Below are 16,036 nucleotides of genomic sequence, written 5' to 3' on the forward strand. Positions count from 1 at the left end.
GTAGATTCCCCCAGCAACAATGGACCCCCGCAACAAAACACCACCCCAGGAACAATAGACGCCAGCAGCAACAATAGATCTTCCCTCAACAGTAGATCCAATTCAGCAACAATTGGTCTCCAAGCAACAATAGATCCCTCTCCAGCAACAATAGACCACCGTGCAAAATTAGATCCCCTCTAGTGAAAATAGATCCCTCCAGCATCCGGCATCAACATTCAGTGCTGGAGGTGCCAGAACTGCATTCCCCTGCGTTACCACTGAAAAAAAAAAGCCATGGTTGTAGCTATATAAATACTTGTAATAAATAAATAATAAAATCTCAGACATTTTTCCAGTTCTTTTATTGACAGTTGGATTTACAATCTTTATCTCCCTTAATACACATCCATTTGCAATTTGCTCTACTCAAAGTTCCAAGGATATCAATTTTCATCATTTCCAACAACAGTGCTGTTTGTTCTGTTGGCACTAAAATTATGTTTCCAATATATCATATGGTAAAGTTTTTACAAATGAAATAAAATTGTTTGCATATTTTATGTAAGGATAACACTACAAAATAACCTTTAAACAAAAAGTTTGTTCAAATGTTATTTAAAAAAATTGAAAAAAGTGCTGAAAAAAATTGCCGCTAAGAGCAAGGAGTTATTTAGAGTTAAAACAAAAAAAAAAATGTGGTCCAGAAGACATATACCAGACAAATCTGAGTAAGCACGCAGGACCGGAAAACATTGACTGCTGGCTGCGGCCAAAGGTCTGTAGGTAGAGCACCATTCATAGTCTATAGAGGAGGACTTATATGAGGATCTTCAAGTTCACAAAAGGCTCCCAAATGACAAAAGTGAACCTTTATCAGCTTTGTAAACTGTGGACTTTGTACCCGCTCAGTAGTGTAAATCAGACTCAATCCTTCACTCTCTCTCCCTCTGTCTCATATTATACCATTCGGTTGTCTTTTTTTATAGTGTTTCACCAACTAGGAAGAGATGAGATAAAAAATAAAAATAAAAAGTGAATTACTACAGAAAAAAAATAAGTCATATGCCAGACAAGTCTGAGTAAGCACGCAGGACTGGAAAACACTGACTGCTGGCTGTGGCCAAAGGTCTGTAGGTACCATTCATAGTCAATAGAGGAGGACTGTATGATGATCTTCAAGTTCACAAACGGCTCCCAAATGACTGTGGACTTTGTACCCGATCAGTAGTGTAAATCAGACTCAATCCTTCACTCTCTCCCTCTGTCTCATATCATACCATTCGGTTGTCTTTTTTTATAGTGTTTCACCAACTAGGAAGAGATAAGATAAAAAATAAGAAAAATAAAAAGTGAGTTACTACAGAAAAAAAAATAACATCAGAGTTACAGCTTATAGTAGAATGCAAAAATTATAAATACAATACATCTTCAAAAATTATAAATACAATACATCTTCAAAAATTATAAATACATTACATCTTCAAAAATTATAAATACAATACATCTTCAAAAATTATAAATACATTACATCTTCAAAAATTATAAATACAATACATCTTCAAAAATTATAAATACATTACATCTTCAAAAATTATAAATACATTACATCTTCAAAAATTATAAATACAATACATCTTCAAAAATTATAAATACATTACATCTTCAAAAATTATAAATACATTACATCTTCAAAAATTATAAATGCATTACATCTTCAAAAATTATAAATGTATTACATCTTAAAAAATTATAAATGTATTACAACTTCAAAAATTATAAATGTATTACATCTTCAAATAAAGTAAATACAATACATATTAACATACTGCTAGGTTGATACATACATGAATATCATACAGGATTTATACATTTATTGCTAAAAACAAGGACGATAAGATGCAACATGATGACATTTGTGTTTATATAGAGCCAAGTAAAAAAACAAAAGGGGGACAAATTGGGATTAATTAACCACTTGCCCTCCAGAAGATTACCCCCCCTTCCTGACCAAGCCATTTTTTGGGATACAGTGCTGCATTATTTTAACTTTTTAAAAAAATTTAAAAATCAAATTTCCTCATAAATTTAGGCCAAAATGTATTCTGCTCCATGTCTTTGCTAAAAGAAAAAAAAAATCCCAATAGGCGTAAATTAATTGGTTTAGGTGAAAGTTATAGCGTCTACAAATGGCGGTATATATACACTGGAATTTTTTTTTTAATACTAGTAATGGCAGTGATCAGCGACTTATAGCAGAACTGGGGGGGGATTGACTGTCACTGACATCCCCCAAATCAGTGCATAATTTGTTAGACCTGCATTTCTTTTGAATTGTTTGTTGCTATTCTGTCTCTCAGTGTTTACAATACACCTACCATTCGATTTTTATACAGATTATTTCTTTGTGAGTGTGCAAACATTCAACATCAGCCGGGGATCAAATACTAAGTAGAGCAGATTGGTAACAAAGTAAAGTGAGCATTGTTATAGTAGTGTTATATCTATAGAATAGTTGGGGGACTGACAGTCACATTGTGAAAGCCAAAGATCTGTATACAGTTGGCATGTCAGGCTCGTGTTTTGGGGGTCACATGCACCCCTCTCACTCCCTTTGTGGTCTTCATCTGGTTTAAGAATATCAGTTGCACGAAGCCCCAGCTGATCTGCATAAAGACTACACTTCTGTATATAATTTTGCAGAGCAATTCTTTATTAAATGTTTTTGGACCCTTTCTCTGGAATAAAATCTTTTAAACTACAAGGATTTATGTAATATTAATTACAAAAATGCTATAATCTTTTTGGCACTGACATAGATGGTACCTCTTAGTAGATGTAATGTGACCCCTTGAAGAATTATTCTGTGATTAATCTTTTGATTTTTTTGGGTTTGATGTGTCGGCAGACAAGGGCAGAAAATAATTACAGCCTACATGTAAAATATGTGTAGAGAAGGCAGATACATACCAGGACCACAAGGCCAACTACCACGGCTAGAGAAACACAAAATCCAACTACTTTGCCGATAATACTAACTTGATGTGTTGGTTCTTCTGCTATAAAACAAAAATGAAATATTGAAATATTCCAAATATCACATGGATTATGATGGAGGTTCATACAGTATCTCCCAGAAGTGAGTCCACCCCTCACATTTGTGTAAATATTTGATTCTATCTTTTCATGTGACAACACGGAAAAAATGACACTTTGTTACAATGTGACATAGTGAGTGTACATCTTGTATAACATGTAAATTTGCTGTCCCCTCAAAATAACTCAACGCACAGCCATTAATGTCTAAACCGCTGTCAACAAAAGTGAGTCCACCCCTAAGTGACAAGGTCCAAATTGGGCCCAATTAGCCATTTTCCCTCCTTGGTGTCATGTGACTCATTAGTGTTACAAGGTCTCAGGTGTGAATGGGGAGCAGGTGTGTTACATTTGGTGTTATCGCTCTCTCATACTGGTCACTGGAAGTTCAACATGGCACCTCATGGCAAAGAACTCTCTGAGGATCTGAAAAAAAGAACTGTTGCTCTACATAAAGATGGCCTAGGCTATAAGAAGATTGCCAAGACCCTGAAACTGAGCTGCAATTGCCAAGACCATACAGCGATTTAACAGGACAGGCTCCACTTAGAACAGGCCTCACTATGGTTGACCAAAGAAGTTGAGTGCACATGCTCAGCGTCATATCCAGAGGTTGTCTTTGGGAAATAGACATGAGTGCTGCCAACATTGCTGCAGAGGTTGAAGGGGTGGGGGGGTCAGCCTGTAAGTGCTCAGACCATATGCCACATACTGCATCAAATTGGTTTGCATGGCTGTTGTCCCAGAAGGAAGCCTCTTCTAAAGATGATGCACCTAGTAGTGTGGACTCTGGAGGGGATTAAACAAGGTGAGAGCTTATCACCAAACAATAGATGGTGCCAGGAAACCTGTAACAGAAAATAATGGGGCACTTCCGCCTGGCAGTACTAGGGTTGTTGGTTATAATCCCAACCATGGTACCTCCTGCCTGGAGTTTGCATGTTCTCCCTGTGCGTATTTCCTCTGGTTACTCCAGTTCCTCCAACCCTCCAAAGACATGCTGGTAGGTTAATTGGATCTTGACTAAATTGTCCCTAGTATGTGTATGTATGAATCTAAGTTAGGGACCTTAGATTGTACGCCCCTTGAGGGTTAGGGACTGTTGTGAATGAAATATATATATATAGCACTGCATAAATCGACGGTGCTATATAAGTACCTGAAATAATAACAAAATAAAGTTTCTTAACCCCACATGTGCTGGAATTTGCCCCCTGCACATAGTTCCACTATGCAAAGTATGCCAAGGGGTCCCAGAAACAGTCCCTTTTGCCCTAATTGCATGGAAAGCTTATCACAGCCAGCCAGTACCCAGGGAAGTGATATAACCCTTGTAACTCCAAGAAGGGGATCACCTTAGTCCTGGGTCCATAGTTGGTTGGAAGGAGGCTGGCCCCCAGGAGCCCAAGTCACGGTGGTTTCCATGACTAGCAGGTTTAGAGTTAGTTAGGTTTAGGGTGGAATTCCACTTTAACTCAGAACAAGCATGGGTAGATGTCTCAATACACACATTTGTTCCAAGTCAGTGACTCACTGAGTTGTGATGCAATCATGAAGATAAAAGCCTTGAAGACGGTAGCTTAAAAACAAGTATCCATTAGCTTTAGTCACATTACTTACCTGTAATAAATATGTCCCATGTTGTACAGGCAGCTGGATTCGGAAGAAATCATCACTGCAGAGATGACCCATCCTCTTCCTGGCTTAGAATTTCTGGCGCTGCAATGGTTAACAGCTTCATGTAGAACAGCAGCAAAGATGGTCCGACAGAGACCCACCCCCTCCTCTTCCTTCCCTATTGAGAAAAGTTATTTAATTGATTACACCGCCCGCAGCATGATCTGTGATTGGTCAGACTGTCCCCAATTCACGGATAATGTTACAGGCAGTGAAAGCAATGAAAGAACCTGTCTCAGTGGAGGATTAGAGGGGAGGAGTTCAGAGTTCAGAGCCAGGAAGAGGACAGGGCATCCCTGCAGTGAAGATTTTCTCCAAGTGCCCCTGCAAAGAAATTACACGCCTGGTGATGTCATAGGGAGTAGAAACATCTGTTTAATGGTATCGGAAAAAAAGTAAAAGGAAAAAAATAATGATGGGATATGATGTAAAAGGTGTTAGGGAGGTTCAGGGTTTAATATGTGCAATGCCTAGATGTATCTTAGATGGTGATTAGAGTTCAGGAAGTGACCCAACCACCTGACACAGAAAAAAAGAGGACAGAGAGTAAGATAGAAATAACACACATACAAGGGAAGAAAATAGGAATATTAAATAAAGGAAAAATAAACGTAAAATTTAAAGGAAGAGGTCTATAGACAACAGACAGAGGACAGAGGTGACCGCGGTGGCATGTGAGAAGAGAAGTGGATAGAGACAAAACATAAACAAAATATATACAGTATGTATCTACTCTTACCTGTAGATTGAATGGTATACTCCACACTCCTGTTACTAACAGGGTTCATTACAGTCACTCTATATATTCCAAGAGCACTTCCGGGAAGAGTAAGAGTGCTGTTATCATCACTTAGGGAATGACCCTCGGGCCACAGTCCCCCATCCATACTCCAGATAATTTGGGTTGGTGAATCCCCCTCATAGTTAACACTGATAGATATGTTCTCTCTCCCTGGTCCAGGAGTGATGGTAACATTTCTGATCCGATCTAGAAAACAAGAGGTGAGGATGTCAACATTCATACTTTATATTGGTTATGGCCAACAGGCATTCCACAATCTAGCCAAAAGGCCATAAAATGACATCATCATATAAACAACAATAAAATATAATGTAAAACATAATTATATATTGTTTCTAGGAACTAAGTGATCTTCTTGAGCTTGAAATCTCCAAGAAAGACCCCTGTCTATCAGGTCTTGGCTAGTTAGACACCACACACAATGTTAATCTGGTTATAGAAAAATTACCATCATTCCAGAATATTCAGGGAAAATGGGCAACAGTTCCAAATATAAACTGAGGCATCAAGTGTCCTTCCCTGGGGCATACCTTCTGGGGTTGCAATTGCAGTGGAGGGGGCAGCTGCATATAGAGGATTTGATCTTTTCGTTTTCCCTCTCCAGCCACTGAATGCCTGTGGGAGGGAGAGGAGGAGAAATGGGAATTCAGCGACTGCAGGAGCAAAATGGAGAGATCAATTTCTCTGCAGCCGACCCTGCTGCTCCTCCTTTCTGCTGCCGAAAATGACCTACCTTCTCCTGCATGAAGACAGAGGTATTCTCCACGCACCTGGAAGATTACATCTGCCGTATAGTTGGGCTGTTTGCAAGCTCGTCAAACCTGCTTTTTTGCATATGTAGCGCTATTTTTACATTCTGCTCCTCCTATCCAGCTTCTCTCTGCTACCACCCCCCCCCCCCCATGTTCTCTGTGCTCTTCTGGCGCCCCCCCCCGCAGCCCTGCCGGATTCCTCCCCCCCTCCCCTCCTTTTGCAGGGGATCTGTCAGGATGGAGAGCAGGGAAGGGGGTCGTTTGTGTCATTTACTGGCCCCTTCCTTTTCTGAATGGAGAATCAGTGATCCATATCGATCACTAACTGTCCATTCATAATGGAAACATAGTAAACTGTGTTTACTATGCTTTAGTTTGTGAATGAACAAGAGCCTCTGTACAGAGCTATTCCTGTCCATTCATTCAATGCAGCTGAGGCTGCAGAGATGGAGATTGAGGGTTGTGTCCTCAATCTCCTTTCTCTGTCTCAAAGGTTAAACATGAGAAGTCTGTTTAGACCCCTGATGTCTCACAAAAAACCCTAAAAAAATTGTACAAAATAATTAAACAGTTTAAAAAACTACTTACACCAGTTGCAGAACCAGGTGCATCACAAAGGTTGTACTTGCAACCTGGCCCTGGCTTTCCACCACCGGGACTGAAGGAAGGGCCCTGGCCAGGGCTCAGGGGGCCCTACTTGGTTTCTTGCACCACGGCCCTGAAGGTTCTAGTTCCTTCCCTTACTTTTCTTTGGAGAATTCATCAAAGACATAACCAGAGCTAAGCATTATAAAAGCTTCTGCATTATCGACTTTCCTAGCCCTCGAACTACATGAAGAGAAAACCTGACCACTAAAAGATGGGTGTTTCTCCCGCTAATAGCAGCAATTGTGAAGAAAGGAGAGAAGACCCAAACTCCTAATTTTCTCATTGCACAACACTTCCTAAGAGGATGTGGTTTGTAGTGATTCAAGGGAAAGCCCCTTACTATGTATAGTTTGGTATCTTAGAAATGCTCTCACATCCATCTTTATATAGGATATCAAACTGAGGTTTACCCTTGTGATTTACAGACATTATGTAGAATAGACTATACTAGAGTTCTGTGAGGTCTTGCATTTACCCCATGTTCTTTGTTAGAGTGCATCTACAATGAAAGATGAGATTCTCTTTATTCATGAGCACTTGGGACTTTATTTTGAGTGAGTGTGAGTGTTAATTGAAGGAATGAATAAGATATACCAGACCCTGGCAGTTATAGAAAATGGCTTTTTGCTTGGTTTTCTAGAGAAGAAACGTGTTATGCATTTGAAGTGAACTCGAACAGAATAGGTAAGATTGTGTCAGGAATGGACTTGCCAGTAATGGAGGGACTCACCTGCCTTGTGGGCTGCAGTACCAGGGCTGGCCAGCGGGTGCTCTCAGCAATCAGAGACTCAACCCTGCAGTCAGCCAAACACCTGAAGCTGATTACGGAGGTGTATTTAAGGGATGGCCAGACCTGCAGTCTGGGCCTTGGTGTGTGTTTTTCTATGGGCCCCTGTATCTTGTTACCTGCATTCCTGTTCCTGTTCCTGTTTCTGCCTGACTGACTCGTTGCCGACCCTGCCTGATCCTGACCTCTGCTGACTTCTCCTGTTTGATCCCTGGCTTGTGACCCTGACCATTCTCTGCCTGACCCCCTGTACCTACCTGCCCGTTAGTTGCTGTACCCGGCTCGTGACCTGACTACTCTCTGCCTGCTCCTCCTGTTCCTACCTGCCCGATTGTTATTGACCCGGCCTGCCTGACTACGCTTGCATTGTATGTATTGTTATCTGTGGGTGGCTTGGTTTTGTTCGTTTGCACTTTGTTTATGTTTTAGTATTGCACTGCGTTTTGTATTGTTAGTATTAATAAATTATATTGTTTATAACATATCTGAAGCCTGCGTTTCCCTGCGTCAGTTCACATACCTCTGGTCATACCCGGAGCCCTGACAGATTGTTTCACTTTTTAATTTATTTATCCATCAGTGAAGCTTTCATGGGAATAGTTCTCATACAGTTTTAACTAACTGGTAATCCATACTTCCCTCTGCTACATGGGCAGTGCCCCTATCACTTGTTTTTTATCATTCAGCTCCCTTTGACTTTAATGGTGTTTGGTTTCAGCATGCAAAATGTAGTAATGTTTGCTGAACCTGCCTCAAACTGAACTCAAGTAAATTCATCTTACCAATAATGCAGTTCCACTGCCTTTAATCCTATAAGTTCCAGACCAGGGATAAGGTAGTTCTGAGAAAACTGGTTGTGGGTCAGTGATTGAGTTCTGTCTTGAGTCCAAAAGTGTTGAAGCCTCTAGAACTTGGAACTTGTATTGAAGAGAATGCCAAACTACAAACACCCTAGGTGGGAGACCGCCGCTGAGGGAAAACATTCACAGTTCAGTTCAAAGGCAGAGATGCAGCAGGGAGATATGCACCGACAGTGTCTGTTTCAGAGGGAGAAGCACGGTCTGGCCTGTCTGGTCCCAAAGAGGGAAGGTTTCTTTGAAGATAGCAAATCCTTAGCCTGTTCCTACTCATTAGGAATCTTTCCCAACAGCTATTTGCTTTCCCTGTTCGACAAGGTATATTTCCCACAAAAGTGTGCCAAAACCTGACAGGGACCTATAAAGACCCTGCTGACTCAAGATGGCTTCCAGGGGTCACATGGATGCATTGTAGCCAACGAGCTTTCTGTTCCTTGACCCAGGAAACCACAAAGAAATCAGGTTTCTCCTAACATTCTCTCCAGGCTGTACCCTTGCTTATTTGTTCAGAAAATTCTGGCATCTCAAAAGGTTGCAGAGTGATGTGATGCATAGAAGATAGAAAATCCTATCGACTATTTGAATGGCAGAGGCGTCCATATTGGCATATGTTGTTGTTTAGGAATGGCTTGAAGCATAGTTTTAAACTGAACATGGAATTTATTTATTAACAGTTAGTGTTAGGAAATAGATAAGTTCCATGTCTGATTTAAAATGATGACTTTGATCATTCCTAAACAACAAAGTGTGCTAATAAGGGCACATCTGCCATTCAAATAGGCAATGGCATTTGTTCTCCTCTACAAACCATTCACTGACCCCCTGACCCATGAGGACCTAGGATTGGGTTCCCTGAAGCATCAAAAATGACCTACCTTCTTCCTGCATGAAGACAGAGGTATTCTCCACATATACAGCTGTGTTCAAAATAAAATCACTGTTTTTGGTAGAAATGATATTTCTACATGGCAAATAATTTACTACCAGGTGTAGTAGAGTAATAGAAATCCAACAGACCCAACAGTCATGACATGCATGCTGCTGATTCTGTGTCATTGAATCACTAATTGAAAGGGGCGTGTTCAAAATAATAGCAGTGTGGAGTTCTATTAGTGAGGTCATTCATTCTTTAAAAAACAGGTGGCAATTATTGCCCTTATTTAAGGAAGGAAGGCAGCAAATGTTGTACATGCTGGTTACAGTGCATTTCTCTCTGAAATTCTGAGGAAAATGGGTCATTCCAGACATTGTTCAGTAGAACAGCGTACCTTGATTAAAAAGTTGATTGGAGAGGGGAAAACATATAAAGAAGTGCAGAAAATGATAGGCTGCTCAGCTAAAATGATCGCAAATGCTTTAAAATGGCAACCAAAACCTGAAAGACGTGGAAGAAAGCGAAAAACTACCATTCGAATGGATAGAAGAATAGCCAAAATGGCAAGGACTCTAGTGGGCGGAGACAGTTTGTCAGACGACCCCCAAACACTGAATTCAAGCCACAGTACATGTGAAGACAGTGAAGCATGGTGGTGCAAGCATCATGATATGGGGATGTTTCTCCTACTACGGTGTTAGGCCTATTTATCGCATACCAGGGATCATGGATCAGTTTGAATACATCAGAATACTTGAAGAGGTCATGCTGCCTTATGCGGAAGAGGAAATGCCCTTGAAATGGGTGTTCCAACAAGACAACGACCCCAAACACACCAGTAAACGTGCAACATCTTGGTTCCAGACCAACAAGATTGACGTTATGGAGTGGCCAGCCCAATCCCCGGATCTTAATCCAATAGAAAACTTGTGGGGTGACATCAAAAATGCAGTTTCTGAGGCAAAACCAAGAAATAGAGAAGATTTGTGGACTGTAGTTCAATCATCCTGGGCTGGAATACCTGTTCACAGGTGCCAGAAGTTGGGTGACTCCATGCAACACAGATGTACAGCAGTTCTCAGAAACAGTGCGACTACAACCAAATATTCATGAAGTCATTCAAAGGAAAACAAAATCTTCAAACATTTTTCAGTTTATATAGTGAATGTTTGAGTTTGTAAAGAAGAATACAAACACTGCTATTTTTTTGAACTGTCTAATATTCACTTTTCTTCAATTTTATTAGAGGAACAACACAAATTTGATACATTTTTCTTCATGTTTCGATTTGGAATAGAATCTGTAGTGTTCCCAATGCATTTGTGTGGATGGAAATAAAAGCTATTAGAAGGATTTTGAGCTTTATTCACTTTTTTTCAACACACTGCTATTATTTTGAACACAACTGTATCTGGAAGGTTACATCTGTCATAGAGTTGGGCTGTTTGCAACTTCGTCAAATTAACTGCTTTTTTGCATACATTCATGTTTTTAAAGAATATACACTGTATACAAATACCACCCGCATTCTGCATTATAAGCACTCTCTCACCTCTCCTCTATTTTTTTTGTTTGATCCCTTGAAACCCTCTGTTTCTCTCTCCTTGTGCACCCCTGAGGATCACCACCCTATGCATCCTACAGAGTGATGTCACTCTGACAACCTAAGGTTACAGGTCTAGGTGTACCAGTCACCAATTTGCAAAAGATCCTTGCTGTGAGCAGAAGATTGTCCCTCTACTTAACCCCAAAGTAACTACTAAGAAGGGTTGAGACCAATCCTCATTCTACAGGGAAGATTGTTGGAAATGTGGATCCAGAGTTGCATGTTTGGATTTTGATGTCATAAAAAAGCAATCACATCGCTCTTGTTTCTCCAGTGCCAGAGTTATCGAAATATGGCAACTAAGGCAGCAGAGTGCCATAGCAGAGGGGTCCTTGATCTTCAGGTCTTCCAGAACAAATGGCTTTCACATAAAAGGCGTCCAACAGGTAAAAACATGAATAAAACTTACTGCAAAGATTGACAATGGAACATTGGGGAAAAGATAATTATGCACTTACCTATAACTCTGCATTCCTTATGCAAAACATTTACTCGATCCCCACTTTTCTTAGTAGCAAGTACAGTGTAGACTCCGGAGTCATTCTTCTGCACATTTTCGATAATGCAGCATCCTGTGTTTTTATTAAAATTGATCCCATTTCTATAACGTTCTTGTTTCCAGGTATCACAAGCCAGATAAAAAAGGTCCTGATCAGGCTCTTTTTTAAGATCATACAATACATATTTTTCACACGACAATCCACACAAAGTAATCTCTGATGAAACCGCAGCAAATTCAGGATTGGCAGCAACGTTTTTGTAGAGCAGAGCTGGAAAAACATTTTGCAGATTAGTTTCATTGAAAGACATAGTTATAAAAAAAACAAAAAAAAAACATACAAAATAAAAATGAGTCCAGAGGGATGCAAAACCATTTAAAAACATTAAAAATATGAATATCCATTTATATTTTGTGCATTTACAAGAACATTTGCCCTTCTTTGAACCAATCTACTCAGTTGACTAGAACACTTATTGTAGGAGATCATTCCACAAATTCCCGACTCTTACCATGAATACTCGTCTGTTATGTAGCAGCCCTGACTTGTGCAGTTGTGTCTCTAATAGATTAGAAATGTTTGCTGGGTAACCAACCTGAGGTGGTACCTTTTCTGGACTCTGTGGATTCCTTAAGCCTGGTGAGTTGATTGCTTCAGCCTGTTGCTGGAAGGAGGTTCCAGTAATCAGTGTTGGGAGGACAATCCCTAGGTCAGGGGTAAGCAAAGTTTCAGAGGTTGAGATCCACCTGGACAATATGGAGGAAATGAAAGATCCCCAGGTAAGGGGGAGAGGGGGTGGATCCCTTTTTAAAAACAGAAAACTATCAATAAAAACACAGAACAGTGTCCTGTCCCCCCACCCCACAATAGTGTCTTCTGTGCCACCCCCCACACATACTCCACAGTTGTGTCCTCTGCTCCCCTTCACATCACCACCACTGTAGTGTCCCCTGACCCCCCCCCCCCCGCACATCATCCCCACTGTAGTGTACTCTGCCCCCCTCCCATAACAGTGTTCTGTGCCCTCCCAAAGCAGTGTCCTCTGCCCCCCCCCCATAGTAGTGTCCTGTGCCCTATGCCCCCCTTCACATTACCCTCTCCCTGCAGTGCCTGACTCCCCCCTACCCCAAAGTAGTGTTCTCTGCTCCTCTTCACATCACTTCCCCTGTAGTGTCCTCTGCCCCCACCTCACATCAACCCCACTGTAGTGTCCTCTGCTCCCCTTCACATCACCCCTCCTCCTAAAGCAGTGTCCTCTGCCCCCGCTTCATATCACACCATCACCTCTCCCCCAATTGTAGCATCTTTTTCCCTTCTTTCCCCTTCACATCACATTCTCCCCTTATAGTGCCCAACTCCCCCCCCCCCCATAGCAGTGTCCTGTGCCCTATGCCCCTCTTCACATTACCCCTCCCTGTGGTGCCCAACTCTTCCCGCCCCCCCCCCCCCCACAATAGTGTTCTCTGCTCGCCTTCACATTACCCTTCCCTGTAGTGCCCGACTCCCCCACCCACCCCAGTAGTGTTCTCTGCCCCCCTCACATCACCCCCATTGTAGTGTACTCTTCCCCCCCTCCCATAACAGTGTCCTGTGCCCTCCCAAAGCAAAGTCCTGTGCCCTCATTCACATCACCCACCCCATAGTGTTCTCTGCCGCCCCTACAGCAGTGTCCTCTGTCCCCGCTTCATATCAAACCATCACCCCCCCCCACACAGGTGTCTTTTTCCCTTCTGTCCCATTCACATCACATTCTCCCCCCAATGTAGTATCCTGTGCCTCCCCCTTCATAGCAGTGTCCTGTGCCCCCCCTTCACATCACCCCTCCCTATAGTGCCCAACCCCCCACACCCCACAGTAGTGTCCTCTGCTCCCCTTCACATCACCCCTCCCTGTAGTGCCCCCCCCCCCCAAACCAGTGTCCTCTGCTCTCTTCACATTCCCCCCAACTGTACTTTCCTGTGTGCCCCCCCCCCCCCACAGTGTAGGTAGCAGTCTCCTACCTTACACTTTTAATGACTTGTTTAGGTGGGTACTTTTATTACATAGTCTAGGTAACAGAGCTGGATCTAGCCTGTCTGACATGGGGGTGCAGTTCAAACTGTCATGGTGGCATACACACCATCTCCTATCCATGTGGTTTTCAGTGTTTGTGCAAATCTTAAGGAATGAAGTTTCCAAAGTTTTCTCTTTGTATGCCGCGGCCTTGGAGAAATGCGAACGTTTGGTCTGCAACTTAAACTGCTTGAACAATACAGAGCTGCCTGCATGAACATTAATAACTGGTAACATTTGGAACTACAAACTGTTTTTATCATTTATTTTAGTTTTTTTCCCTCTATCCCCGCATTCCATCCCTCAATAAATTTGTCACCATTTCACCTTTATTACCACATCAAAGCAACAGTCTTCTGTATTTTTGGGCAAAAACTCTGACAAACTCTTCCTTGTCTAGATTGTTGGCTATTGCCGTCTTGTGAGCCAGTCCTGTCATGCATCATTGTGCGTCGAAATGGTGTTAGAACCTGAGAGAGTGGAGAATGAACTCTCACATGAGGCTGTGGATACCCTAATCACCAAAAAAAAAAAAAATATTACAGAAGCACCATCATAGCACTGACTGATTATGTTATCAGTACTGTAGCCCCATTCTGGGAAATGTTTCAGTATCTGTGCTGTGATGTACTCAGCATGTAACTGACTTGGGTCTAGCAAACCAATCAGGTGTTCCTCAGGAACAGAGTCATGGACAAACCGGATCATTATTGATAGGTTCTCCATATTGCACCTTTCCCGTGTCCCATCACTCTATATACAGAACTCTGCTGTGTCAGCATTGTCATATTTATTTGTAATTTCTTGCAACACAAGACTCACCATAAAAGACTATAACCAATAGTAACTGTGGGTGCTGATAGTGTTGTCTGTCATGATGCCAACAGATGCCTCAGGGCCGGGAGGGTCAGATTGCTGGATTCAGAAAAGTACCACTATTCTGCTTTTTATTATTTCAGGTACTTCTATAGCACCGCCAATTTATGCAGTGCTTTACATATATATTGTACATTCACATCAGTCCCTAACCCTCAAGGGGCACACAATCTAAGGTCCCTAACTCACATTCATATACAAGGGCCAATTTAGACAGGAGCCAATTAAAGTACCAGCATGTCTTTGGAGTGTGGGAGGAAACCAGAGTACCCACGCAGGCACAAGGAGAATATGCAAACTCCAGGCAGGAGGTGCCATGGCTGGGATTTGAACCAACGACCCGAGTACTGCCAGGCAGAAGTGCTAACCATTTAGCCACTGTGCTGTCCAATGCGCTATGTTGCTTGAACCAGTGTAAGTTTGTATGTGCCATTGCTTTTTGGCCAAGAAGCCAGCACAATGCATTCTGGGATGCTATGATGGATCTGGTGTCCCTTCTGGCCTGCCAAAAATGTTACAGTGAAGAGTAGCGATAAAATAGGCATATAATAAACATAGCCAACACAGGGTTACAGGTCACGTACAAATTCCATCCGAAGGGGAGATATAATCTTTGTTCGAGCTAACGCGTTTCGAAGGGTGATACCTTCTTCATCAGAGCTGGGTTTGACAGATAGAAACCCTCAATAAGGCAGAATTCCCATAGCTAGGAGGCATTCAGCCACGAGTGTCAGTATTTCAGCCTTTAAGGACAAAAAGCTGTTTTTGCCTAATACAGTCAGGTCCATAAATATTGGGACATGGACACAATTCTAACATTTTTGGCTCTATACACCACCACAATGGATTTGAAATGAAAAGAACAAGATGTGATTTAACTGCAGACTGTCAGCTTTAATTTGAGGGTATTTACATCCAAATCAGGTGAACAGTGTAGGAATTACAACAGTTTGCATATGTGCCTCCCACTTGTTAAGGGACTAAAAGTAATGGGACAATTGGCTTCTCAGCTGTTCCATGGCCAGGTGTGTGTTATTCCCTCATTATCCCAATTACAAGGAGCAGATAAAAGGTCCAGAGTTCATTTCAAGTGTGCTATTTGCATTTGGAATCTGTTGTCAACTCTCAAGATGAGATCCAAAGAGCTGTCACTATCAGTGAAGCCATCATTAGGCTGAAAAAACAAAACAAACCCATCAGAGAGATAGCAAAAACATTAGGCGTGGCCAAAACAACTGTTTGGAACATTCTTAAAAAGAAGGAATGCACCGGTGAGCTCAGCAACACCAAAAGACCCGGAAGACCACGGAAAACAACTGTGGTGGATGACCGAAGAATTCTTTCCCTGGTGAAGAAAACACCCTTCACAACAGTTGGCCAGATCAAGAACACTCTCCAGGAGGTAGGTGTATGTGTGTCAAAGTCAACAATCAAGAGAAGACTTCACCAGAGTGAATACAGAGGGTTCACCACTGCTCAGCAGAGACACCAGGAGCTACGGAGACACAGGTTATTCTAGCACCGAGAGGG

At 41.9% G+C, this 16,036-nt stretch overlaps 1 protein-coding gene across 1 annotated transcript in view; it reads right to left on the reverse strand.

Annotated features, from left to right (window-relative positions):
* Nucleotides 1–327: 327 nt before the first annotated feature.
* The window catches only part of LOC149429137 (uncharacterized), a 40,433-nt gene continuing 24,724 nt past the window's right edge, over nucleotides 328–16,036 (reverse strand). The window contains exons 3-6 of the mRNA XM_089666688.1: nucleotides 11,537–11,848; nucleotides 5,492–5,740; nucleotides 2,950–3,038; nucleotides 328–1,293 (exon numbers count right to left, since the gene is read on the reverse strand). Coding sequence (XP_089522814.1) covers nucleotides 1,249–1,293; nucleotides 2,950–3,038; nucleotides 5,492–5,740; nucleotides 11,537–11,848 — 695 coding nt within the window. The 3' untranslated portion in view covers nucleotides 328–1,248. The remainder of the gene's footprint in view (nucleotides 1,294–2,949; nucleotides 3,039–5,491; nucleotides 5,741–11,536; nucleotides 11,849–16,036) is intronic.

Source organism: Staurois parvus, unplaced genomic scaffold (genome assembly GCF_062004578.1).
Source record: "Staurois parvus isolate SC_StPar_1 unplaced genomic scaffold, SC_StPar_1.0 ptg002779l, whole genome shotgun sequence".
NCBI classification, from domain to species: Eukaryota; Metazoa; Chordata; class Amphibia; order Anura; family Ranidae; genus Staurois; species Staurois parvus.